The sequence below is a fragment of the Sinohyriopsis cumingii genome, chromosome 4, assembly GCF_028554795.1.
Source record: "Sinohyriopsis cumingii isolate HCF-2022 chromosome 4, ASM2855479v2, whole genome shotgun sequence".
Classification (NCBI taxonomy): Eukaryota; Metazoa; Mollusca; class Bivalvia; order Unionida; family Unionidae; genus Sinohyriopsis; species Sinohyriopsis cumingii.
In genome coordinates this window covers 75,313,900-75,337,892 of record NC_142964.1, presented here as the reverse complement: position 1 = coordinate 75,337,892, position 23,993 = coordinate 75,313,900, and the positions used below count along the sequence as shown (strand labels likewise).

The 23,993-nt window shown below is 36.6% G+C and overlaps 1 protein-coding gene across 1 annotated transcript in view; it reads right to left on the bottom strand.

Annotated features, from left to right (window-relative positions):
- The window catches only part of LOC149801473 (regulator of G protein signaling 9-binding protein-like), a 68,001-nt gene extending 45,813 nt beyond the window's left edge, over positions 1–22,188 (bottom strand). Inside the window, exon 1 of the mRNA XM_089955621.1 lies at positions 22,069–22,188. Coding sequence (XP_089811747.1) covers positions 22,069–22,188 — 120 coding nt within the window. The remainder of the gene's footprint in view (positions 1–22,068) is intronic.
- Between the last annotated feature and the right edge of the window lie 1,805 nt (positions 22,189–23,993).

Sequence of the window (23,993 nt, the reverse complement as noted above, 5' to 3'; positions counted from 1 at the left end):
GATAAAGGTCACAAAGATCACAGGCTTTCGTTGGATATTGAGTATTCAACACCTCAGTAAAATGAGACTCACTGCATTTCTGGTCATATATGTTTTTGTCTATGTCAATGAGGCACTACGTGAATAATATTAAAACGCACAAGATCTAATTAAATGTTGTCGATTAGATAAACTGAGCTTTATTTCACTGCTGCATATAACATTATATAATACCTTTTTAGTTGCATATATTGAATCAAAACGATAGATATAAAGATCCAATACCTTTTGGTTAGGTATTAAAAAGGTCTAGACACAGACATTAATATGTATCATATAAATGCAAACGCATATTTTTGTATATACGAATAAACAAAACAATAATGCAGGGAGGCTAATAGGAAGATGGATTTAGGTGTGGTTTGTTTTAATTATTTTTAACGTAGCTTTAACAATTCGAGTCATATCGCTACGATGTCTGAAATGCGGCAATTTATGGTGATGCCTAACAGTGGGGCATCATGCCGCAGACATGTTGCATCATGTACCACCCAGTCACATTATCCTGACACAAGGCCGAGCAGTCCTAACACTAACTTCTTAACGCTGAGCGCCATTTTTATAAGTCTTTGTTTATGACTCGGTCGGAGTTCGAACCTGAGACCTCGCGCATCCAAGTTGGACGCTCTAACCACTCAGGTGACCGGAGCGGTCGGGATTCAGGCAAGGGATCGATACGTTAAGACAAAGAAAGAGGGTAGTTGCATTGCTAAATAGAAATTTAAGAATAGCTCATTCGTAATTTCGTGCTATTAAGTCGTAATAGCCAAATAACTATTTCGTAATTGCGAAATATTTTCTCGTAATTAGGAGACAAAAAATTAATTTTTTCGATGCTACGCTGACTGCTTTCCGTAGTTTCAAATGCAAGCTTTGACTGCAATGATGTTCCTAGATCGTAAATAAGAGATTATATGTTATTTTATGTTATGTCCATCAGTTGATCTTAATGCATTATATTGTTTTCTTTTGGGGCCTAAACCATACGCTTTATGAACGCACGTCGGTGAAAAGCGTGATGAGGGAACATCTATCAAAATAAGTCTAATTCAGATTAGCAGGCTTACAAACTCCCAGATAGCAAACAAGGGGGATGTATTCACCACTGATCATTCCAATACAAGGAGTCAAAGGACCAGTATTTATTAAATTCGCCGCTAGCATTTATTAATTCTTTCATTTTTAAATCTGTTTATATCTGTTTCTAAGGAATTCAAGGAATTAATCGGCAAAACTTGTATTAAAACTCCGTTCAATTCCATGGCTAAGATACTCGTATAATAAGTTAACTATAAAAGGTATCTTCACGGAACATTTCCGTCAAATTATCTACGTTTAACAGACCATTCAAGTGTCAGACAGAGCAGAAGCAGAAAAGCTTCTAGTTTTTCACTGGTATTGTTAATACTATCTACAGTTGGATTAAAACGTATTATAAATGGTTAAAATAGGTTCCAATTTTGCGAGCGTCAGTAATTTCACATATTTGTGTTTTTCCAGAAACGCAAACGTTCAATTCACCCCCGAAAGGTCAACGAGCTCAAAATTTGAATTGTGGCACAGGGTGACTATATGCTATAAACTTCATACGGGTTCTCACCGTTGGTAGATCAGGTGCTACTGTCGTCTCCTTCACAGTCTGAAAACATTTGAATGCACGCGACTAATCCATTGTATAAATCTAAACAAAATGTTTCAGACGGAATACTGAAATGCATCGTCACAAGTCAAGCGATATTCTCCTTTATCACCCGTTGACGCGCATGCTGAGATTTCATCATTTCTCTTGAATATGCCTAAAACTGGCTTACCAATCACTACGAGCGCAAGTCAAATTGTGTTTTCAGTGGTACCCAGCTTGACCCATCACGATGTTTTAATGTACCATCAAAGGTTTTCTTCCAAGCATAGTCACTCATCGATGGATAAAATAGGCATTTTCACAGATGTGTAGAAGGTAAAGCATTTAAGTTTATCCGTACCAGTGAACCACGAGAAAATCTCATTACAGGCAGCTTCTGTAGATGTGTAGCTTCTTGCTCATCAATAGGTAACAATAGACTGGTCATCTGTCGTAAGTATGCATACACATATGGGCGGTAGTTACATAAGGACCGGGGAGTCAGGAAATAGGCAACATCTAATTATCGCAATTTGTTTTGTCCAGCCTAATTTGGCCATCGACTCTTCTCATTCTGACCTGCTATATGACCTGTGGTATTAGCATTGATTGGATGTAGCCTTTCCTTGGGCTCAAACTCTTGTACCATAATGCTTTTATTGTTGTTCATAAAACATAGTGGCTTAGCTTTTGATTGCAATTCATGATTTTAAGTTGCCCATTCCAAAGTCATTATTCATATCATCCATGTACTAGTCGAGAACTTAATGTAAAACATGAACACTTTCATTTGGAACATTATCTTCCAAATGTTATGAAATTTGTTTCTAAAAATACTTGCAGATGTATCCGATCTTGTGCATCTATTACATTATCATCTTCATATAAAGGCTTTTCAGTTTAGGTTTCAAAGTCATCTAATCCAGTATCATCGCTTATTTAAAGTAAGACAAAATGTACAAGAAAAGCTGAAAAATAATTCGAATTGTTTGAAGACAAATATAGAAAGAACACTTTAACAGAAAGTGAAGAGTAGAATATGATATAATTATCATAAACGGAACATACTAAAAGATACTTTGTAAAAAGGTGACTGAAAATAAATTGGGATGAATCTTTGTCATTTCTATAGCTGCTTAAATGTTTATATCATTGTCAGATTTTGCAATTTACAATGTAACACCATTGATTAGCAATTTCCAATTAACAATTAAGACAGTGTACATAATGAACTTAGTGATGACTAAATGATATACACTGGTATCAAATACTTCACTGGCTTCTTGTCCTTCAAATTGGGATTGCCTCCATATGCAATGAATGCAAATTTGATAACATTCAGACATTATCATGTCAAAACGACAACAGAAAATAAGGAATTTAAAATACTGAATAAATGCTTAATATATAACTGTGTATAGTTACTTGCTGTGTTTGTTCCCTGTATAATTATAGGTTACTGCATTAGTAAGGGAAAATTTGAACGAGTTCTTCAGATGGAATACTGCACGACCTTGGGAGTGCAGTATATCCATCCGACAAAACGAGTTCATATTTTCCCATATAAATGCAGTAACCTTTTATTATATGCTCATTTTTCTTATTCTACCTAAGGCTTAATTATATAAACAAAATACACTACAAGGAACAAAGTAACTGAATATATGCCGTAATCCAAACTAAATACACAAGCGCAGATTCATCATTACACAACAACAACATTATTAAAGCGCACATAACTCCGGCCAGATAAATTTGAACTTAGTCGCGCGCCAGACATAACTTTTCAAAGACAATGGAGTTTTGGTCTACTTAAAACAGGAATTTAGATTCATATTGTAAATGAACGCACATTGCAACAACTTTTCCATTTGATCTGGAATTAATAGATTGTGGCATGTTTGTCGATTGTACGAAATTTCGTGATTATGGACTGGATTCATCTGTGCAGTTTCTACATGAAATACATCGGATTGAAGTAGCGAAAGAGAAGCGTGTTGACATCTGCAAGTCTGTTTCTGTTCTGTCATTGAACATTTGAAGTCATAATGTGGGAAAAATATGAAGAATTTCAATTGCAATTATCAAAAAGACGCTATGGAAGTTAATGTTTATTTCACTTTGAGTGCAGTAAGGAGGATGGAATTGCACTTGCAATATAGTCAAAATTACAGTACAATTTCGAAATGTGTAATCCAGCTTGAGAACCCATGACGTGGCTCATGTAATTCGGATTTGCATAAACAAGAAAGGAAATTCAGGATGTAAAACTCTAAGTATACTTTCTGCCATTCTTATTACCAGCTAAAGAAGACAGTTTATGCCTTGTCATTAGCATTTTATTTGTAGATACCCAGCAATATTATGAAATCTGGCATCTCCCGCCTAAATCCGAAACATTGTATCAAAAAATTTAACGCGGAATGTAGCAAAGCATCTGGTATGTGGCAGTCCACGAAACATCTGCTTTAGTTCATTCAGAAACAAATGCAATCAACCAAAACGTAAACCGTCTACTATGTGAGAGTACATGATTTGTTTACAAAAAGTGCTGGCCATCTGCGTCCATTGTTTGTTTACAATAGAAAGTAGTTCCTTTATGAGTGCAATGTATTGTTGCGCGCGAGTTCAGTATCGTAAAATACTAAACGATTCAGACAATGCAGGGTTAACGGAGAAAAAAATGAGCATTTAATAATAGTTATTATAATTGCTCTCCTAGCAGAATAGCGTTATACATCGAAAAAGTGTCTCAGGTTTCTGGTGGAAAACTGACTAGTCAAAACATTAAAAATCAAACCAAGGATAATAGGTGCTCAGGTAGTCCTCTCAATTACAAAATTATCTACCTTGAATGATTGAACTTGTTTCATTTTGCAATCTAATTTATCAAATATAAGACATCGATTTCAATACATTGTAGGGGCCGCGAGTGGCCGAGTGGTCTAAAGCGCTCTCCGTTACGGATCACTGCCATCTCACCTCTGTCGGCGTGGGTTCGAGTCTCGGATTCAGCCAATGTGGGTATGTGAGAAAGCTTGCCAGCAGCTTCTCGTGGGTCGGTGGTTCTTTCTGGGTTGTTTCCCGGGTTCTTCCTCCACCATTAATACCGGCCGCCATGTATCGTGTGCTGAAAAATGGCGTTAAACCCTACAACAACAACAACATCAATACATTGCATATATTACGTTGTTGGGTATTATACAATTTCTGATGTACTAAACAATAATATATATTACTCATCAACAAGTGTTGCAAAACAAAGCTGTTTAATCTTAAATGGGCTTACAACATTGAAATGTACATCATTAATAAAGTTGTTGTTGTTGTAGGGTTTAACGCCATTTTAAAGCCGAAACTGAGACCAATGTGGGTCGTTTATTTCTTTCTCAGTGACATGACATGTAGTTGTTGAGTTAAAATGTTCAATATCTTCTTGAACACCATTTGTTTGAAATTTTTCTTTTTAACGCTTGATCCATTGATACCGCAATCCAACCGATGCATTTAAAAATTCTTAATATAATCCTTACTTTTGTAATTTTTAGTTTTGTCTTGTTTTGTAGATTGATTGGACTTACAAACAAAGCCCAAATATGACGTGCTGTGTTGCTTTCATTGACCAAGATATTTTACTACAAGTGTTATGCCTTATTCTTGTTTTGCATCCAGTGACAAAGTGTTCTGAAGGAACATTGACATTCTGTTGTTTACTTCTTTGTTCTTCTGACACGATTATAGTTTTGAAAAAAAATAATACGCTAATCATATATAAATTTTACAACATATCAACGCTCAAATACCTATCGAAGTATGAAAATTGTAAGATAGTCTTTTGTGTTTTCGTAATTGTTTTGTCCAAAACAAAAAAGCATCAATGCATCTTTTTACAGACTTGTTTCTGTCCGTGACATCCATGTGTGTGGTACCTACGTGGACATTACCTCTGAAACGGGTACCAGCTTAAATTGTGCATGGCTTTAATTATAATGTCGCATAACTATTACTACCCTATAGATATACTAAATACGGAGCGCCACAATAATAAATATAGATACCACAGCTACTGTATTCATCCAAATCACTGCAAGCATTCGGTCGTCATAAAAAACGTTAATTAATGTAGTTAGTATTTATTCCAAAGCAATTGTTACATTCAATAGTTATATTTATTAGGACCAGCAGGTAGAAATGCAATTAACGTGTCAACATGTCTCTCCCCCTCCCCGTTTTAGTTACTCAACCAGATTCCATACAGTCCGCTTCATACCACTGTTTCCTCCGTCCAATACTTTATGCACATTTTCAGATACATCAAACTGATTTTAACTTTGTTAAAAGAAGTTTTCTATTTTCATCAGACAGTGTTGAAAGAATGATTGTAGTGATATTGATTGTGTTTTGATGGGTTATATTTATGATCACTATGATTCCACATAATAGGAAAGATACATTTATTATCTACTTTGAATACAATAATTCCAACATTCTGTAGTTCATACTTTCAAGACAATCTATATATAAGCTTCCTATAAGCGACTTATGTCTATGTTCGATCGTGTCAAACATCCATCTATTGCTTTTGCTAATTTTCTGTCTAAATTTAGCTACGACAATATCGAGCCGACATCTAATGACGTTATAGACTTTATCTCTGCTATATAATACTTAGGGACTTCTATGCTGTATGGTAAATAATTATTTTGTCAACTTGATCTTACTCCTGGTTGGATTTCTTCATAACTTCAATTGCTAATAGTAATTGTACTTTAACTGAACCTGATCATCGAGATTTTCCAATGAAGATCTTCAAATATTGTTCAATTTCTTTGAAAAAGTTATACGTTTTGAATGTTACTGCGTAAATTATATACATATTGACAACTCTGTTAAACGAAACTTCGCATATTTTCGTCATGATTCTGTTTAAATTATGACGATTCATGCTTATATGTTTTCTTGTTGAGAATCTATTAAAGGTGGTTGCATTTTTTCTCTCAATATTCATGTACTAGAAAATCAAGAATTGAAATATTCATTTTGATTATGTTATGCGTATTTCATTTGTATTATTTGTACCATTTACTTAATGATTATATTGTGGAAATAAGCAGCATCATAGTTGAGAGCAAAAGGATTATTATAATGCAGCAAGGAGAATGGTCAAAGTGCATAGTTGATGTTGATAAATCCACTAATCTCTATTCCATCAAATCTACAGTAAATCTCAAAGATCTCATAATATTTCTCAAGCCAATCTACCAACAAAAGAAAACAACAAAAAAAAAAAAACGATGAAATGCTGATATTATAAACATGACATTTTTTTAAATAATGATATATATTTAAACATTTATAGTTTCAAACTACAAAAAAATTTCAAAGAATACTTTGATATTATTACTTAAATGAACTCTCGTGTCCTCAACTAAGTAACAGAAAAGTGCGAGAACCAGGTCTTGTAAACTTCAACAAATAATGTATTTCCCTAGAATACAAACTGAAAATTTAAAAAGAAACCTTAGACACAGTCAATCGATACCAGAGAATGAACTCCAAGAATTAATCAGAAATGACAGGTATATACATTTCATCCCGCAGCCCCTCAGCCCCTTAAAAAGCCACATAAAAAAGAACAAGAAGAAACAAACAAAAATACCCAAACACCCCCACACTACAAAAATAAGTATACATATTGTAATAAATTTGGAGCATGCGCATTTATTTATAGCGCTCCGTTTTAAGGATTTCTTAGAGTTTTTTGTGATTACTTGTTTGATTATGGGAAGTCGGTGCTGAGAATATAGTTTTCAAACCAAAATAATTAGCCTATTACTACGGGTAAACGTCACAGAGTGAAGTGTTAATGAGTTTCCATGAAACCATGGTTTACTTTTGGTGAGTTCAGGTCAGAACCGCATAAGTGTCCCTGGTAGTCCCTATTAAAATGATATTGTGTAGATTGATTGTATGACCCCAGGTGCAGTTTTTTTAGTTTTTTTTATTAGAGACTGGTAAATGATGAATTGGAATAAACGAGCAGGGACTATTCTGTCGTCGGCATGCGCCGTTTATTGTCGCCATGGTGGTAAACATGATGCAAAGTTACAGGCAAAATGTGGACTAAAACCATGATTTGACTGGCCTAATGTTGCATAGTAAAAATCGTTCCCGGTATGAGGTGGCTGAGTAGTATAAATTTATGGCTGACGGTACGTTACGGGAAGTTAATGAAGAGAAACCATGCAATTTCGCACTACGCAGTTAAATGCATGTTCATAAAAAAAAGACACAGGAAGATGCTGCTATCGGAGATCACATTTTTTGTTTTACGGTGGAGTGTGCTACATTTTCAACCCTTTCTCTCTAGTAGACAATGACTGACATTAATTGCATGGACACGCATCCTTCAAGTCTTACTCAATTACAGCCTAATTCTGAAGTTGAGCACATCAACGTTCTTCCTAATTGTCGAAAGTTTGAAGTGGTCTTATGTTATTTTGAAAATGCATTCGAGCAACATCTTAAAGCTACGTATCACACATTTATCAAACTTACATCCGAGCAGATATCCGTACCTATCACGATTTGTCAAATTATATGACCTTCACACTAATTTTATTACGCATACTTCTTGTATTGTCTCTAAAAACATACACCCATATTTATTTTACACTTGCATATGACGTAATTGTACTAGTTCTACTTACATCAACCTTCAGAGAAATAGTTCTACTTGAAAACCACATTATAGTGCCCATTGTTATAGCCTGCGTTATATCGTAAAGAAAACACTTTTCCGCGTATCAGGCTTGAATATGTTGAATACCTAGCATTAATATTTTACTATGTAAAAGTAGGTAACGCTTACGCAATGTTTATAGTCAATTCGCTCTTCATCTTCTTGTTTTAAATCATAATTTGCGCCCTCAGCCATGATACTCTTTTTTTAAATATCTTTTTAAGCTGTCTGCTATCATTGTAAGCGAGTAGTATAGTGCGGCAAGTGAGAGCAAAACGGGACTTCCAACTTAAACAGGTTGAAACATTTGTAGAGATAAAGAGGAATTCATGTCGTTTCACACGTGATAGACACAGTGTATGAAGCGATTGACCTCACTGGGAGGAAGTATAGTAACAGTGTTATAGCAGAGTTACATAAATGTAGTCTGCATAGCCTAAGTTTATACAGCCAAACGTGAATTAACAATACACCACAGGTTAACATGCAGGAGGCGAGATGGGCACGTACGGGAAATCCCTGTCAAAAGTGTCATATGTATAACACTGAGAGTAAATGGTAACATTGTAAGAATAGGTTGACCGAAAATTGGGTTGCATAATAACATTGTTGGAGTTGACCAACTTGAGGTATTTACTGGAAATCCTAGGTCTAGCATGCGTTAGACACTTGAGATACGTACTAGAAATACAGTGTTAAAATTGTGAAATTGTTTAACATGTAGGCGTCGCTGTAGGTACGTACGGGAAATGTAATGCTAAAATTATTTTATGACAGTCTACGTCCTTCGTGTCTCCTGCACCCTTTTTTTTAATTACATTCCATCACAAACTCAAACAAGCCAGAACCCGCCTTTCTATACAATTCCACACACATCCGACTATTCAGTGCATGGACTTTTATCGCAATCCAACACACACAACGAATATCCATCACCTAGTTCTTTAATACAATCTCACACAAACCATTACCATCCAGCATCCACTTTTCCACATACAATCTCCCACACACGATTATACAACACCTAGGTTTTGATTACAATCCAACACCCTACAGACTATACATCAAAGCGCTGTTTATTATAACAATCCCATCTATTTTCTAGCACCCTCGTTTTGATATAGAATCAACAGACACACTTACAGTTATCTAGCACACAGTAGCTAGACTTTTACTACAATCCCACTCACTCTCATGACTATCCAGCATCCGCTTTTACAATTCTACACGTAAATCTGACTATCCAACACCTAGTTTATGATTATAATCCAACAACCCCAGACTATCTAATGAATTGATGTTCATTGCAATCTCACCCTCAATTATAATCCAGCACCTGCACTAGGTTTTGATTACAATCCATCAACCACACACCCCAACTATCCATCACCCGCTTTATTTAAAACCACACCACATTCATGCTATATAACGAAAAGGGTTGGAGTGTTTATGCACACGCTATGCATGCATATATACAATCATAGTATCTAGCATAAAGGATAAGAGAATTTAAACGCACATTATGTTGCAAATGCACACACATAGTATTATACGAGAATGGAAATATGTTAACAGGCAACGGTAAACGTTTTATAGAGGCACCATACCTATATACAAACATAAGAAAATGGGTAAAGGTTTGGCAGTTTTACATCTAAAACGTATCCTTGCACAAACATGCATTAACATAAAACATAGAAATCCAGGTGGTCTTGAAAAGGGTCGTTTGATTTCTGGTACCAAATCTCCATCAGTGACCACACTTCCCGGCAAGCACAGGCTGTACATATCCTACTCCATTTCTTCCCACTCGTAAGATTAATGGATACTGGAAGGGAACAATGAGCATGGTTAGCCGAACTTTCCCAGTTCTTCATTGGTGAAATAAGGGGTTCAGGCTTTTGATGTTGCTGCTGTAACCATTGAATAAATAAATTGTCTCTTCTGTTTCATCATCCCTGCTAATATTCTTTCTACTTTCTCCACTTTTTTCTTTATCAAAAAGACTACTAAAATTTAGCTGATTTGAAATTGCTGATTTCCTTCTTGAAAGCTTTCCTACTGAGGTATTGTGTCGTATCTTCCACTTGACCTTGCGCATACTCCAAGTGCACTAAAGTTTCTCTGTGCCTTCTCCTCATATTCTGGTTGCTCATTAACGATGGATAGCAAGACTTAACACATGACTTTATATGCTTTAAGCTCTGTCATGAAGGAAAACATCCTTCGTATGATACACGAAAGCGAAAGAGAACATTCAATTTGTAAAGAAAATCGACAGAATAAAGGTGAAAGACCACGTTACAAATGATTTTTTATATATAAAAAAATAAGAGCACCAGTTTTTTTTCTAAATCAGCAAATTTATTGAGTGGCTATGTCCCTGCTAGCTGCCTTGGTCTTGATTGAAATGAAATCCACACAAAACATATCCTCCTGTATAATCGTCGTAGAAAATGCCGTACCTGCATTTGGTACTTCTATGTCCTGTGGCTTTAAACAGTATCAGGTAAGATCTCAAGTAAATGGTCTGAGTAAAGATAAGTTTAAATAACCTTTAAAGACTGATAAAACGTTTGGGTTTCTAACATGACGTCTATCTTGGACAATCTGAAGTGTTTATACTCGAAAGGAGTTTTATCTATGGCTCCTCTGAGGGCTACATTGGTGACGATGTTAATGAGCAAACGTTTTGGTAGGCGTCTTTGGAAAAAAATGAACTTTGATATCAATGGTGAAAGTTTTCACTTCCGCTCGTTGTAAAGTATAAATGCACGTCGTTTTGCTCGAAGTTTGACTCATATCGATTGAAATGTTAAATAAAATTTCCATACGGCGCACTTAAAGTCTGGATTTTTCTATGATCGTTTGTATTCGACTTAAGTAGCCATCAAATGGAAGATGGTACTTCTTTTAGGCAGTCTCAGGCGTACATACATTCAGTTCAATAATTACTCGTCTCTCAAAACACGTCTAAATGTAAACAATCCATCATTTTAAAACATCGTACTTGTTTGATGACTTTTTGTGTGAACATTGTCTTCCGCAATCAACGCTTTGTCTTTTACTTTGCCCAATGTGCCAGGTTTCCATGCGACTGAATCATCCAGATATGTATTCTTTGCTTCTTTCCCTTAAAGCAAGAGATGTTCCATATACGCTGTGTTAGGGTAAGTGTCCATGCTGCTGCTGACCAATTTGTTATCGAAGTACAAATCTACTTCGTTGAAGGCAGATTTGCTGGCATCGGCGCCTCAATTGCTGATGTCCACGTTGAGAACTTTGCCTTTCAGGTACAAGTAACTATTATTCAACTCGATATAATCTTTGGTTTGTCATTTGGTTTCAAATTCTATGGGCTCTGAGGTGTTCAAAAACCACACAGGATGGAAGTATACCTCTTGGGGTTCTTGCGTCATAGTCATAGTCGGTGGTATGACAAATAGAGTTTTGGTCTGGAATACTCAAAGTAGTCTCGGTGCACCATTTTCCAATTTTGTCAGTAATCATAAACGTGAAAGTCTTAGCCAGTTATTCTTCTTTTCTTATTCTTGTCCTAAGCGGCTGCGTGTCTAGGCGTTCTGAAAAGTTTTCAAGGTCTCTTTCTGCTTTGTCCTCGCTATGGCGTAGATAAGGAATCAATGCTTTCGCACGAAGCGCAAGGAAAACTATTATAGCGAGTGTCTTGGTGCCCAAGAAGGTCTTTTTTCTCTTTGAGTCAACACATTTTTGACTGCTTCATGAAGGCTTGTTTAGGACTTAGTTGTCCGATGAGTATCGTTGGAGATTTTTTTTCTTCTTAGCATTAAAGATGCATGTTTTAAAACAGGCAATCGTCGAGTGATCATGGGTTGTAAGATCGTTACTATGAATAGCTGACTCTAGCATTTCTCCTGAACCATCGAACGACTGCTCGGAACACATGGTACATCCCTTTATACAATTCATTGGAGAAAATTTTCCTAAGATTTAATTCTACCCTGACTTCTCCATTCGAGAATACAATATTTTGGTCAAAATCTCGATTTACACTTATATTGACACACTCAGAATATAATTTACTGACAGGAAGATAATAAAGATATATAAATGTTCGGTGAACTTGTTACGTGTTTCCTTCTTTATCTCAAGCAGAATGGCATACTTCATTTTGAATGGAATGTCTCCAGCCAACGAAGCAGGTGTTTCTTACGACGTTGTACTCGACGACATCATAACGCTATAATCAAATTTAGTCTTTTCTTCAGTTAGATAAGGAATCGATCGTTATTGTGAATTTGTTGTCTTTCCCTACCATAATGACGGGATGTATTATTAATAGCAATCTGAGTGAAACATTTCTCTTCGAGTAGGAAAAGGAAAGGGTCCGCAACTTGTGAGAATATAGGCACTGATAGGGACAACGTTTTGACTTTGTGACAGTCCCTGAAAACGCGCTATATCCCTCACAAGCCTTTAGAGTGTTTTAGCTCATGTAATTCATTCCATGATGGAAGAGGTGAATTGTTTCTGCTGTAAGGCTCTTTGGACATGAACTAAGTGGAAGATGATCCGGGTCAGGATGGAACACTTGAGTTTAAGAATGTTGGGGAACATTCTGCTCGGGTATGATCTTCCTGGATAGACCTATCACTAGATCGAGAAGATCATTGATCCAGGATTTATCTAGCGAAGAGGGGCAATCAAAATCATTTAGTACTTTTGGCCATTAAATTTCTGTATAATCTTAGGAAATAAGGTTGTTGAATGGGGTAGACAAATGGCCGCAAAACATCCCAAATGAGTGAAAAATCGTTGACGGACAAAACCTTGGAAACAGGTATCGGGTTAAACGAAGATCACTCACCCGATTTCTCCGTTGCTGACAAATCTAATGATAAACCAACGTATGTAATGACCAGTTTGTATAGAGAATATATTCCTTCCTTGACAAAATCGGGCAAGACTGAGTCCGCGGGGACAATGTGTCATCTGAATGTCGATGTTGCGTTGTTTGCACCAACGACGGGATGCCCAGAGCAGAATGTAAAGTTGGAGTAATTTGTTGCCGCCCTGTTTGAGGACTTATGTGAAAAAGCGTGAGAGGATGCGAAACTGATAACAGTTTACTTGGTATGAATACCGCATGTATTTTCGTAAGGACGGATGTACTGGAACGTGAAACTGTGCGTCATATTGTGACAGATGGCAAATTCGTTCGGACCGATGGAAAGGTGGACTGATCCTGCTTTCTCAATTTTGAATGACGTTGACCATCCTAACCAGAAAAGCTTCGAGGAAAATCAGGAAAATGTGGACCCTGAACAATCTCCATCGCGCGCTTCTCGATGAGCTGCCAGATTTCTTGCTATAAAAGCGTGTCTCTTACCAAGTCTGATGGTACAAACGCAATGAATCAAGAGAACGAAGGGGAATGATGTTGGAAAATGAGAACCAAAGCCACTCTGGTGGAAATTGGATCATCCACTCACCTGGCAGAAAGAGACGGATCTAATGCAACAAGAGTTCGGCGCCTACCAGATACAAGTCTGTTGTTGGTCGGGAACACTTGTTAACAGCAATAGAGCAAAGCCGTGGGGGTAAAGAAACTTTCTTGCCTATCCCCTTAATACCACTGTTTCCGAAACAGAATTACAGATTGTCTTCATGCATAAGATTGGGATCTCAGCAGGCTTTTGAGTTAATCAGAGAACTATCCTGTATCTCCTTGTCTCCGGTCATCAACTCATATAGGGTGAATCGGAGATTATGTCTAGGGCAATGGGTACTGCACATAACAATGGAGGGTAAGTTCTTGGACTGCCTGCCTCCAAAAGTTCTCAACAATGGCGGTCCAATCGAAGTTTCGCAGGGACATGGCGGATTGTGCATCGCTGGCCTTGACTACAAGTGGGAACAAACGCCATAGAAGCGAGGTCCAACAATGAAAACGTGACCACTATTGCAAACGAGCTTCAAAGTAGTGTCTATTTTGTCTTTATCCACCGTATAAGTCGGATTGACCACACCGTAGTACTTGTCCAACGCCAGGAGATCTGAGATGAAGCCGTTGAAAAGGGTCTTAAGCCAGCGAGAATGGAAAAACAGTTGGAAGCTTACTCTCAGTTAAAAGGAGGCTTTGGAATTGACTGGGTCACTGATCTTGACATATAGACTCGGCAAGTTTGTTTGTGTCAGACGAGGGGGAAATACGGAATATAAAGCTGACATCCCCGCTGTAGAAGATGGTTGTTTGGTTTATATTCTCAATTCGGAAACACTCTATAGATTCTTATACTGCCGCTAAGAAGCTATACTCATACAGCTCTATGGTGGGACCTGTGTATTAAATATCATTGTGTTTGTCTCCACATTCAGCATGCGGATCTTCCTGGACAGTATCAAGATCGATATCCGGAAAGTACATTCCCAAAGACATAGACAAGGCGTAGCCTTCGTCCATACGACTATCACGATACCGTCCAAGAGGGTAGGCCGTAAGTAAATGGCAAGCCGTATCTGCAGGAGATAGTCGTCGAATCGAAACGGATGGCTTGTCAAAATCATAACAACCAGTACGGGTGTCAGGTGTACATACGGAAGGACGGATCAACCTTCTCTCTGGCAATGTGAACGATCCACGGCTCTGCGTGAAGAGTAATAGGACGATCTCTAACGGAAGCCAAGCGGTCAATGAATGGTGCAGATCAAGAGATAGACGGTATGGATCGAGATGCGGATGGCTGGACGGTATGGTCTTCAGCTGAAGTGGTATGAAAACTGAGTTGCGACTAGACGGCACACCTGCCATAATTGAGTGAAAACTCCCTGAAATTATCTAAATTCGACAGATATCACAACGTGCTCAACAAGGTTGGCGAAAAAAGCATAAGTACTCTTGGTTCTTTGATTTTTTACGTGCAAAACGTCAATACCCTCGGTATTTGGGGAGACTGGATTCGGGAGGTAGTAGGGCTTATATTCCTAATGTTAATGTGATTGGGGAACGTATTTGAAGGAAACAACAACAAAATGTGTTGTTGTGAAAAACATCCAATGAAGTGACATCCATTAATGTCAAAACAAAGTGATTATTCACAGTTCAATTGTTCTGATCTAGGAAACGTCACTAGATGTCAAAGAAGAATGATTCTCCAAATATTCTAAACGAGGGCTGCTTATGCGATTGGAAGAATTGTTGTTTTGACTAGTCTTACTGTTGTTACAGTCCGTTAGAAGTTAACAATTACAATTAATGAGATAAATAGTCTAAATTTGTTTATAAACCTCCATTCTGCAAACTAAAATTTCCAGTGGCTGCTCAACTGACACAATGCAACATATACACTTTTGGCAGGAAAAAAGTCGATTTAATTTTTAGGGACACATTTGCCACACCCCACCCCACAAGGGTTGCTGTTGTTGATGTTTTTGCAGTTCTTTTAAGAGTAAATATGAGGAGAAGTCGATACCCTCTATGATGGGAAATGTACAAAAGCATCGAATTTGTGGAAACTACTCATGTTTTCGTGTGATAGCATATAGGCACATCTTAGTATAATGTAAGTGTATGCGATTCTACCCTTGCTTGTGTCCGATAGTATGGATATATGCGTGCGCATTCCCTTTCTTGTACATACTAGTTTCTTGAGTGATAGTAGATTTGCAGATTTGTAAGTATAGTTCATGTGTATCCCTGCCCTTTTTCGCCTGTAAGTAATGTCGGAATGTTGGATAGATTATTAATGGGAGTTTGTTTCTCCAAAAGCATATCGAATGGAATGTGTTTCCGTAGCTTAACTTAAAACTCATGTTCCAAGTTTGAATCGAAGAAGAAAAGCAATCATCAGTTATAACTGATCCTTGTAACGGCAAATACCACTAAGTAATTGGATGGGGAAAATTAATCAAAATATCTGTTAATCCGTATGAACAGACCTGATATATCTCCAGCATGCACGTGACAGTTTTTGTAATTATATGAATGACAATAGCCTGATATTAACATAGCATGCTTGGGTCAAATTAGTATTCAAACTTGGTTTGATAAATGTTATACAATGTTCTATTCAACATTGTAACTATACATCTTTGGTCCCATTTGAATGTATGTATGTATGTATGCATGCATGTATGTATGTATGCATGTATGTATGTATGTATGTATGTATGTATGTATGTATGTATGTATGTATGTATGTATGTATGTATGTATGTATTTATGCATGTTGGAAGGCAGGAAGGTAGGTAGATAGGTAGATAGCTAAGTAAGTAGATAGAGAGGCCGATTTCTGTTCCTACAGACATGCAGCATATTTCAGCCCAAACCGATAAATCAGCTCCATACCAATAATATTATTGACTGACGGTTTAGGGAATGATATAACCTATTCATTAAAACCTGCAAAAATCTGCTGCGAGATTGCATTGCAGCCAGTCAGAGCGTGGAAAGATGTAGTAGTTTCTGTAACAGAATCCATTTTGATACTTGTTCGTTTTATAACTGCCACGAATCTCATAAATAGTAGAGTAAATTGGAGCTTTTGATGTGCCATTGATTTGTCTCAGTGTCTCTTCTCGGATTTCATTCAGCTTAGTTATTTGCAACATGGGCTCTGTTAACAAAACATAAATAATTTACACTGCCATTCATTTTTCCTGGTCCTTCCTCCACCAGATATAATGGCTGCCATGCAGAGCCTGTCAGGTACAGAAAATGGTGTTAAACCAGACTTAAGGGTAATTTGTCCTTTAAGGAAACAGTTTTGTGGGAGAGACGTGACAGTCCGAAGACAGAAGTCCAGAAAGAGATTACGTGTTCAGAATAAAAGACTAGGAAGTCCAGAAAGAGATGGAACGTTCAAGATAGAAAGACTTGAGAGAATAGGAAGACTTGTGATACACGGGTGAAGCGAGGAAGGTAATACAGTCAGTCGTGGATATTGCGCTCTTTTCACCACTCGTTCTTATGATGAAATAAATCCAAATTAGACACTGCTATTAAATTCTGTTGACATAACTTAGGTTGAATAGGAGTTGCCGCTATTAACTGTTATTGATTAAATTTTGTTATTTTGCTTGTCAAAGGGGGCTTGTATTGACTATTGCATTATTTCTTCCCAATAGTATTGCTCAGTTCTCTGTTGATGTTCTATCTATCCATTCACACCAGGACATACAATCGAGGAATGTCATCCCCTAGATAACGTCGGTCAACTCCAATTAACCACCCCTCTTACTAAGAGGGCGACTTTACACTCGTATTACCTAATATAACTATCAGCCATGAAAAGTCATTGCAATTCATTATTTTTGCACGTATATTACCATGAATGTCACACGTTCCTAAAAAATCATTTTTGATTGATTGCAATACATTTATCCTCATATTCTTCTTATTGATTATATTTTTAATTTCATTTTAAAGACATTTGCTCAAACAGGGCTGTATGACGTACTGGGAATAGACAAGATAGAGCAACAAGCTTTGTAAAATTCAATAATAATTATTTCCTTAGAATACAAAGTAACAATGTAAAAATCACAGAATTGCTAACACAAGACCTAATGAATAAAGTCATATTTTTTTAATTATTGGTAATCGAAAACAATCCCAACACTGGGAGTGTTTATGTGCCTGTAGTGTCCGGTAGTCTCTAATATAGCAATGTAAGAAGGGCCTGCATTGTATGGATGTTCCAATAGTCTTTTGTTGAATCACATTAATATAATCCAAGGTTTCCTTCTTTGAATTCACTATAATTCACAGTTAATGTCTCTTTCCAGGAATGTTATAGTGCTTTTTGTATTTCCAGATAATAAAAGTAAATTCACCAAATCAAAATCTGAATACAACAATATGTTTTCTACCCAGATATTATCGCAGCAGCGAATAATTTCTAGATAAACAAGATTATATATTAAAAAATAAGACAAAAGAAGAGCTAGGATGCAGGACAAAAGTTTATTTCCAGAACAATCCAAGCTGTAATTAGACAAGGTTTGTAACTAAACTTATAGAATGTGGTAAACATCAGGTAGACCCGTAATTTCATGTGGAATTTCCAATGTTCTGGACTCAGATTGAGATAAACATGTTGTTTAGAAAACCAAAATCAGCGATGACCCTGGTCAGGTATAAAAATGAACTTGAGTTTGGAAAAGGTCAGTTATCAAATACAATTTTTACGCGCGCGCATGTGTGTGTGATCTGGATTTTTAAAGTAGCTTTAAGAATTTGTCAGTCATATTGCTACGATGTCTGCAGTATGACAGTTTATAGTGATGTCTAGCACTGAGGCATCATGCCGCAGACATGTAGCATGATGTCCCACCCATTCACATTATCCTGACACCAGGCTGACCAGTCCTAACACTAACCTCTTAATGCTGAGCGCCAAGCGAGGCACTGTTAGTACCATTTTTGTAAGTCTTTGGTATGACTCGGCCGGGGATCGAGCACACGACCTTCCGCATCCGAGGCGGACGCTCTAACCATTAGGCCACCAATTTGTACGTAACCCATAGCATAGAATGAATAAAGCATATAACAAACAGTGCAAATGAAATAATCACAACAGACTATAAAAGTCCACGATTGTCTTTAGTACACATACATGAAGAACCATACTCCATAAGCTTCACTTAAATTAGCAAGATAACGCAATAACTCCTTGATTATATTCGATCGTGAAACTCGTCTAATTCATGCATCAAAACTAGCTTGATGTATTTCCACATGTACCGGTCATAACGCAGCCATAATATGCGAATGATACACCGGATATTACTGGCTGTTCATGCACATGATCGATCTATGGAAGCTCGTAGTTTTCACTGTATTGATTGAAAAATGTTTGAAGTGTCATGTAGCAATCTTTTTGTCTTATGTTTAGGACATACGTTAATTGCGAATCTTGGGAACTTTTTTTGTGCTGAAGACGATGAATCATATTGTATATTTTCTAAAGTCACTGTGTTATGACAGCACGTGTCTAAAGCCTCGAATGTGGCTTAAACATTGGTCTCTTGTTGATGTATTTATAATTTCAATATTGTTGCGAGTGAAAGAAATCAACAGAAACAGAGTTAAAGATCATTTGATAACAATACACCTAATAATTTCTTAATACACGTTTCTTATTGAGCCTGGACACCGCTCCGGCGGTGGCCGAGTGGTTAGAGCGTCCGCCTCGGATGTGGGAGTTCGTGGGTTCGAAGATTGATAAAAATGATATTAGCAGCTGCTTCGTGTGGCGCTCAGCATTAAGAGGTTAGTGTTAGGACTGGTCGGCATGGTGTGAGGATAATGTGATTGGGTGGGACATGATGTTACATGTCTGTGGCATGATGCCTCAGTGCTATATATCACTATAAGCTATCAGACTGCATACATCGTAGCGATATGACTGAAAAATTATTAAAGCTACTTTAAACACACACACACACACACACACACACACACACACACACACACACATTTAGCCTGGCTCTTGCGAGTTTGATTGCCGTGCAAACCATCCAGGTTATAATAATCGCTTACCATCCAGTGTGTTTGTACACCCCCACCCCCCCCAGCCAGGATTTATACAAATGCTCAGAAGTTAGTAATTTCATTTATCAGTTTATCAGTTAATGACCCTTCACACTGTCATCTTGTTCATGTTTCAAACCAAACGGAAGCCATCGATGTAAGCAAACAGAGATTGCTCACTGTTCTTCTCTGACTTATAGAACAGTCCATTGTAAACGAAACCTGTGTCATGTGAATCAAATATTTTTATGCGTAATTTTATTGTTTCTAAAACAAAATCATCACAGAAACAATAATGTGGAATTCTTGTGTGCATGTGTTGAAAGGGATTTAGGTCCAAAGTGACGAACATTTCTGGAATTATTCAGTGCTAATAGAAAACGTAAATTACATCACATTTGTTTTCTGAACACATAGAATCGTGCACGCAAATATGGCGACCGTTTCATTCATTAAAATCCTGTTTTATCTAAAAACATCGACAAGCTGTCTGTACTAGGGGAAACATGGAAACAGCCAAGTAAGAAATTATAATTTGATTAATGAAATAGCTAAGTTCTCTGCATTTCTTATGTCTATGATACTTTTCGTCTTTATAACCGATGGGGGTGGGGTGGGAGCCAAGTGGAGGGTACGAGAATACATTAGCATTATGAAGAGTTACCTATAATTAGACTGAATAAGACTAATCTTTTAGTGTAAATGTCCCACTACACTATTACCTAGTATCAGTGAAAGTCATCAACTGAAAGTTATTTTACAATGCAATTTATCATACAATGTACTAAAATGACAAGAGCTACTGCCACTACTACTACTTCTGCTACTACTACTACCACTTCTGCTACTACTATTACCACTGCTACTGCTGCTGCTACTTCTACTACTACTACTTATGCTGATGATGATTCTTTCAATGACAACGACAACAACTCTTAGCTTATTCGCAAATTGACACTGCAGAGACAGGAATATTCCTGGACCAGTATATGTTTTTGGACGATTGCACGTTTGCAAAACGATGGGTGTTTAATTGCTCTTGCGGACTGAAATACAAACCATTTTACATTCAATCGTTTCTACTTTGCTTTACTCATATATCAACTTCATCAATAATGCATATTACAGTATTGCTATGAAACGAGTAGCTACAAGGATTACGGCAGATGCATTTTTTTCCATATGTTTAGGCACAATGCATCACAGCTTTGTGATTTGCAATTTCTAATAGAATCGTTACATTTCCTGTTCGTTTTAAATCAATCAAGCTGATTCGAAGACATTTCAATGTAGTTTAGAGAAACAAACCCTATTGCTAGTAACTGAACATTGAAATCTACTTCTAAACCAGTCACGCCTAGACTTAATATTTATCACTAAATTTAGCAAGTCGATGGATTTGCGATAATAGGGATCACTATTTAGACCGGGGCAGTGGAATGTTGATTTCTAGAGTTAATAGAACTGTAAAAGATAAATTTCTTGCTTGTTCCAAAAACGCATAAACAATCGTTTTGTGTATTAAAACATTTGAAGAGCAAACTCCTCATTTAAAAACGTGAAAAACATGCAATTAAAGAAAACAGTGTCATACGAAAGCATTTCAGATCTACTCACACAATGAAGGTTCTGATTAAATAGTCTCATTTATTTCTGACATCATGGTCGTAATTTCTAATCCGTTTCAGGGTTTACTATGTCAAAAGGCTATATCTCTGTTTAGAGTTCAACACTGAACAAAACAACACGGGTCCTGAGATTTACTCCGTTTAATTTCAATTTCTGGATAATGATCAAAATGTTGTTTAATAAAATATATATGCTCGCACAAATTAACATGAATGCTTTGAGAACAGGCAACACAGAGAGGGAAAAAAAACTATGCAAGCTTGTCCGAAATAATAGCAATAATAATAATAATAATAATAGAAGCACCAACAAAAGCGCAACAACAATAACAATGTTTATAGACATTTTAATTTCTTGTGATAACATTTGTTATCAATCCTAACATAAAATGTATCTGTTCGCCAAGTTTTACAGCAAAGTGCAAAACTCGAAGCAAGTAGCTTTCCTTTGTGGATCATACAACATACTATACTATTTTATGGCGACGTCAATATATTAAAAAGTTAACAAAAAAGCCAAACATACCTTTCTGCATTCCGCTCTTACATCTATATTGCATAACGATTCAACTGCTTGCTCCTTTTTTTGAAGCCACGAAACATATGAAGCGTTGGCATCACAGCTAGATTCAAGAACCTTTTCCATTTTCGCCTCCTCGTTTTTTGTGTTCCTTTATTTGCCTAAACAAATATTAGTCAGATTCATGGAGGCTGTATTTTACAATTTATCAAGGCTATCCGGCACATTTGAAGCTTGTTTTGACTCTTAGATGTTTTTATTTCCTATGTGTACCCGGATGATACACTAAACGTTTTCTATAAAACATATAAAGAGACATCGAGTATATTCTAATAGAATATATGCAAGAAGACCTCAAGAGTATTTAAAAGCAATGGACTCATTGAACAAAACAAAATCGAACATCCTGAGACGGAAAGCTAATTTATCCTAGAATATAGGCAGTCATTTCTTGATCGCTTTTATACACGTGTGCCTTTTCCTGATTAATTTTATCCTATGGTTTCAGTCGTGTGCACGCAGTTCATTCCTGACATAAGATTTATGATGTTAAACTTATTGGACAGTAATCAATAGCACATTTCGATCCAATTATTTATATATATATATATATATATATATATATATATATATATATATATATATATATATATATATATATATATATATATATATATATATATATATATATATATATATATATATATATATATATATGTATGTATATGTACAGAGAAAGAGAGGGGAGGGAGAGAGATATTTGCCTTCACTGGCTTTTTCAAAATAACGAAACCTCATAACTATCTCAAAATTTTAATATTGAACTGAAGATTGTATTAAGCGGGAGCCAATCGTATAATCGGATTACTGAAACACCAACTGTGAACAAGGCGCCCTCTACTTTATGAAGTTCATCTACTATGTTCTTCGTCATGGAGACAGTTTTAACCGTGTCTGCAGTATTAATGCAGGCGTTATCATTTTCTTAATGCGGTGTTATTATCTTCAACCACACGTTAATATCACATGTCTGCAGACCGTTCCAAATAACATGCTAAAAATACACTAGAGTATGAGACAGATGCCTAATTGTGTTTGTAAATAACTACCAGCAAAATATTGGAATACTATTATCATACTTCTCCTAAAGTTGGGACCTACTCTGAACTAGAAAGAAGCATATGGATTGATCCGACTCTTGTCATCAAATATTGTCAGCTGGACGAGCTGGCGATTTCACTTGCAATCCACAACGTAGAAATACACTCTTACATTGACATTCATTGTGCCATGGCGGTATTGTTGACTCTTTAATTTGATGACTTTTGTTCAGATAAAAAACACTTTCTCAGTTGTCATGAATACCTTTTTCATGGTGCACAAATCCGATGCCATGATGCTAAGAAAAATACTATTTATGAAATATTCAAGGACATAGACAATCTTGCATGAGCCCTAATTTCATACGAGAAACTGTGAAAGAAATGTAATAGTTTTGGGACTCACAAAACACAATATTATTGAACAATTTCGATAAATTGTTATATTAAATGAGATTAAATTAACGATTCTTATGACCTCATGTAAAAAACGGGCCAACGTGTTATCCAATAAAGCACATGAATCGTAAGTGCCATGAAATGGCTTGACTTGGGACGCTCCAGACAAAACTCATGTATTTATTATAACCTCATAACTTGGTCTTAAGCTGTGTACTATAAATATGATCTCTGTCAGTTCTACATTAAATCACTCACATTATGTGCTACAATAGCATCGGCATGAAATCATGGACTGTTCAGACTGTAGGTGTCAACGACATATCATAATGGACTCGGCAGATTGTTGGTGTCATCGACATGAAAGCATGGATTGATCAGTTTGTTGGTGTCATTCAGTCTATGACCAAGTTTGTGATCGTTTTAATTGCA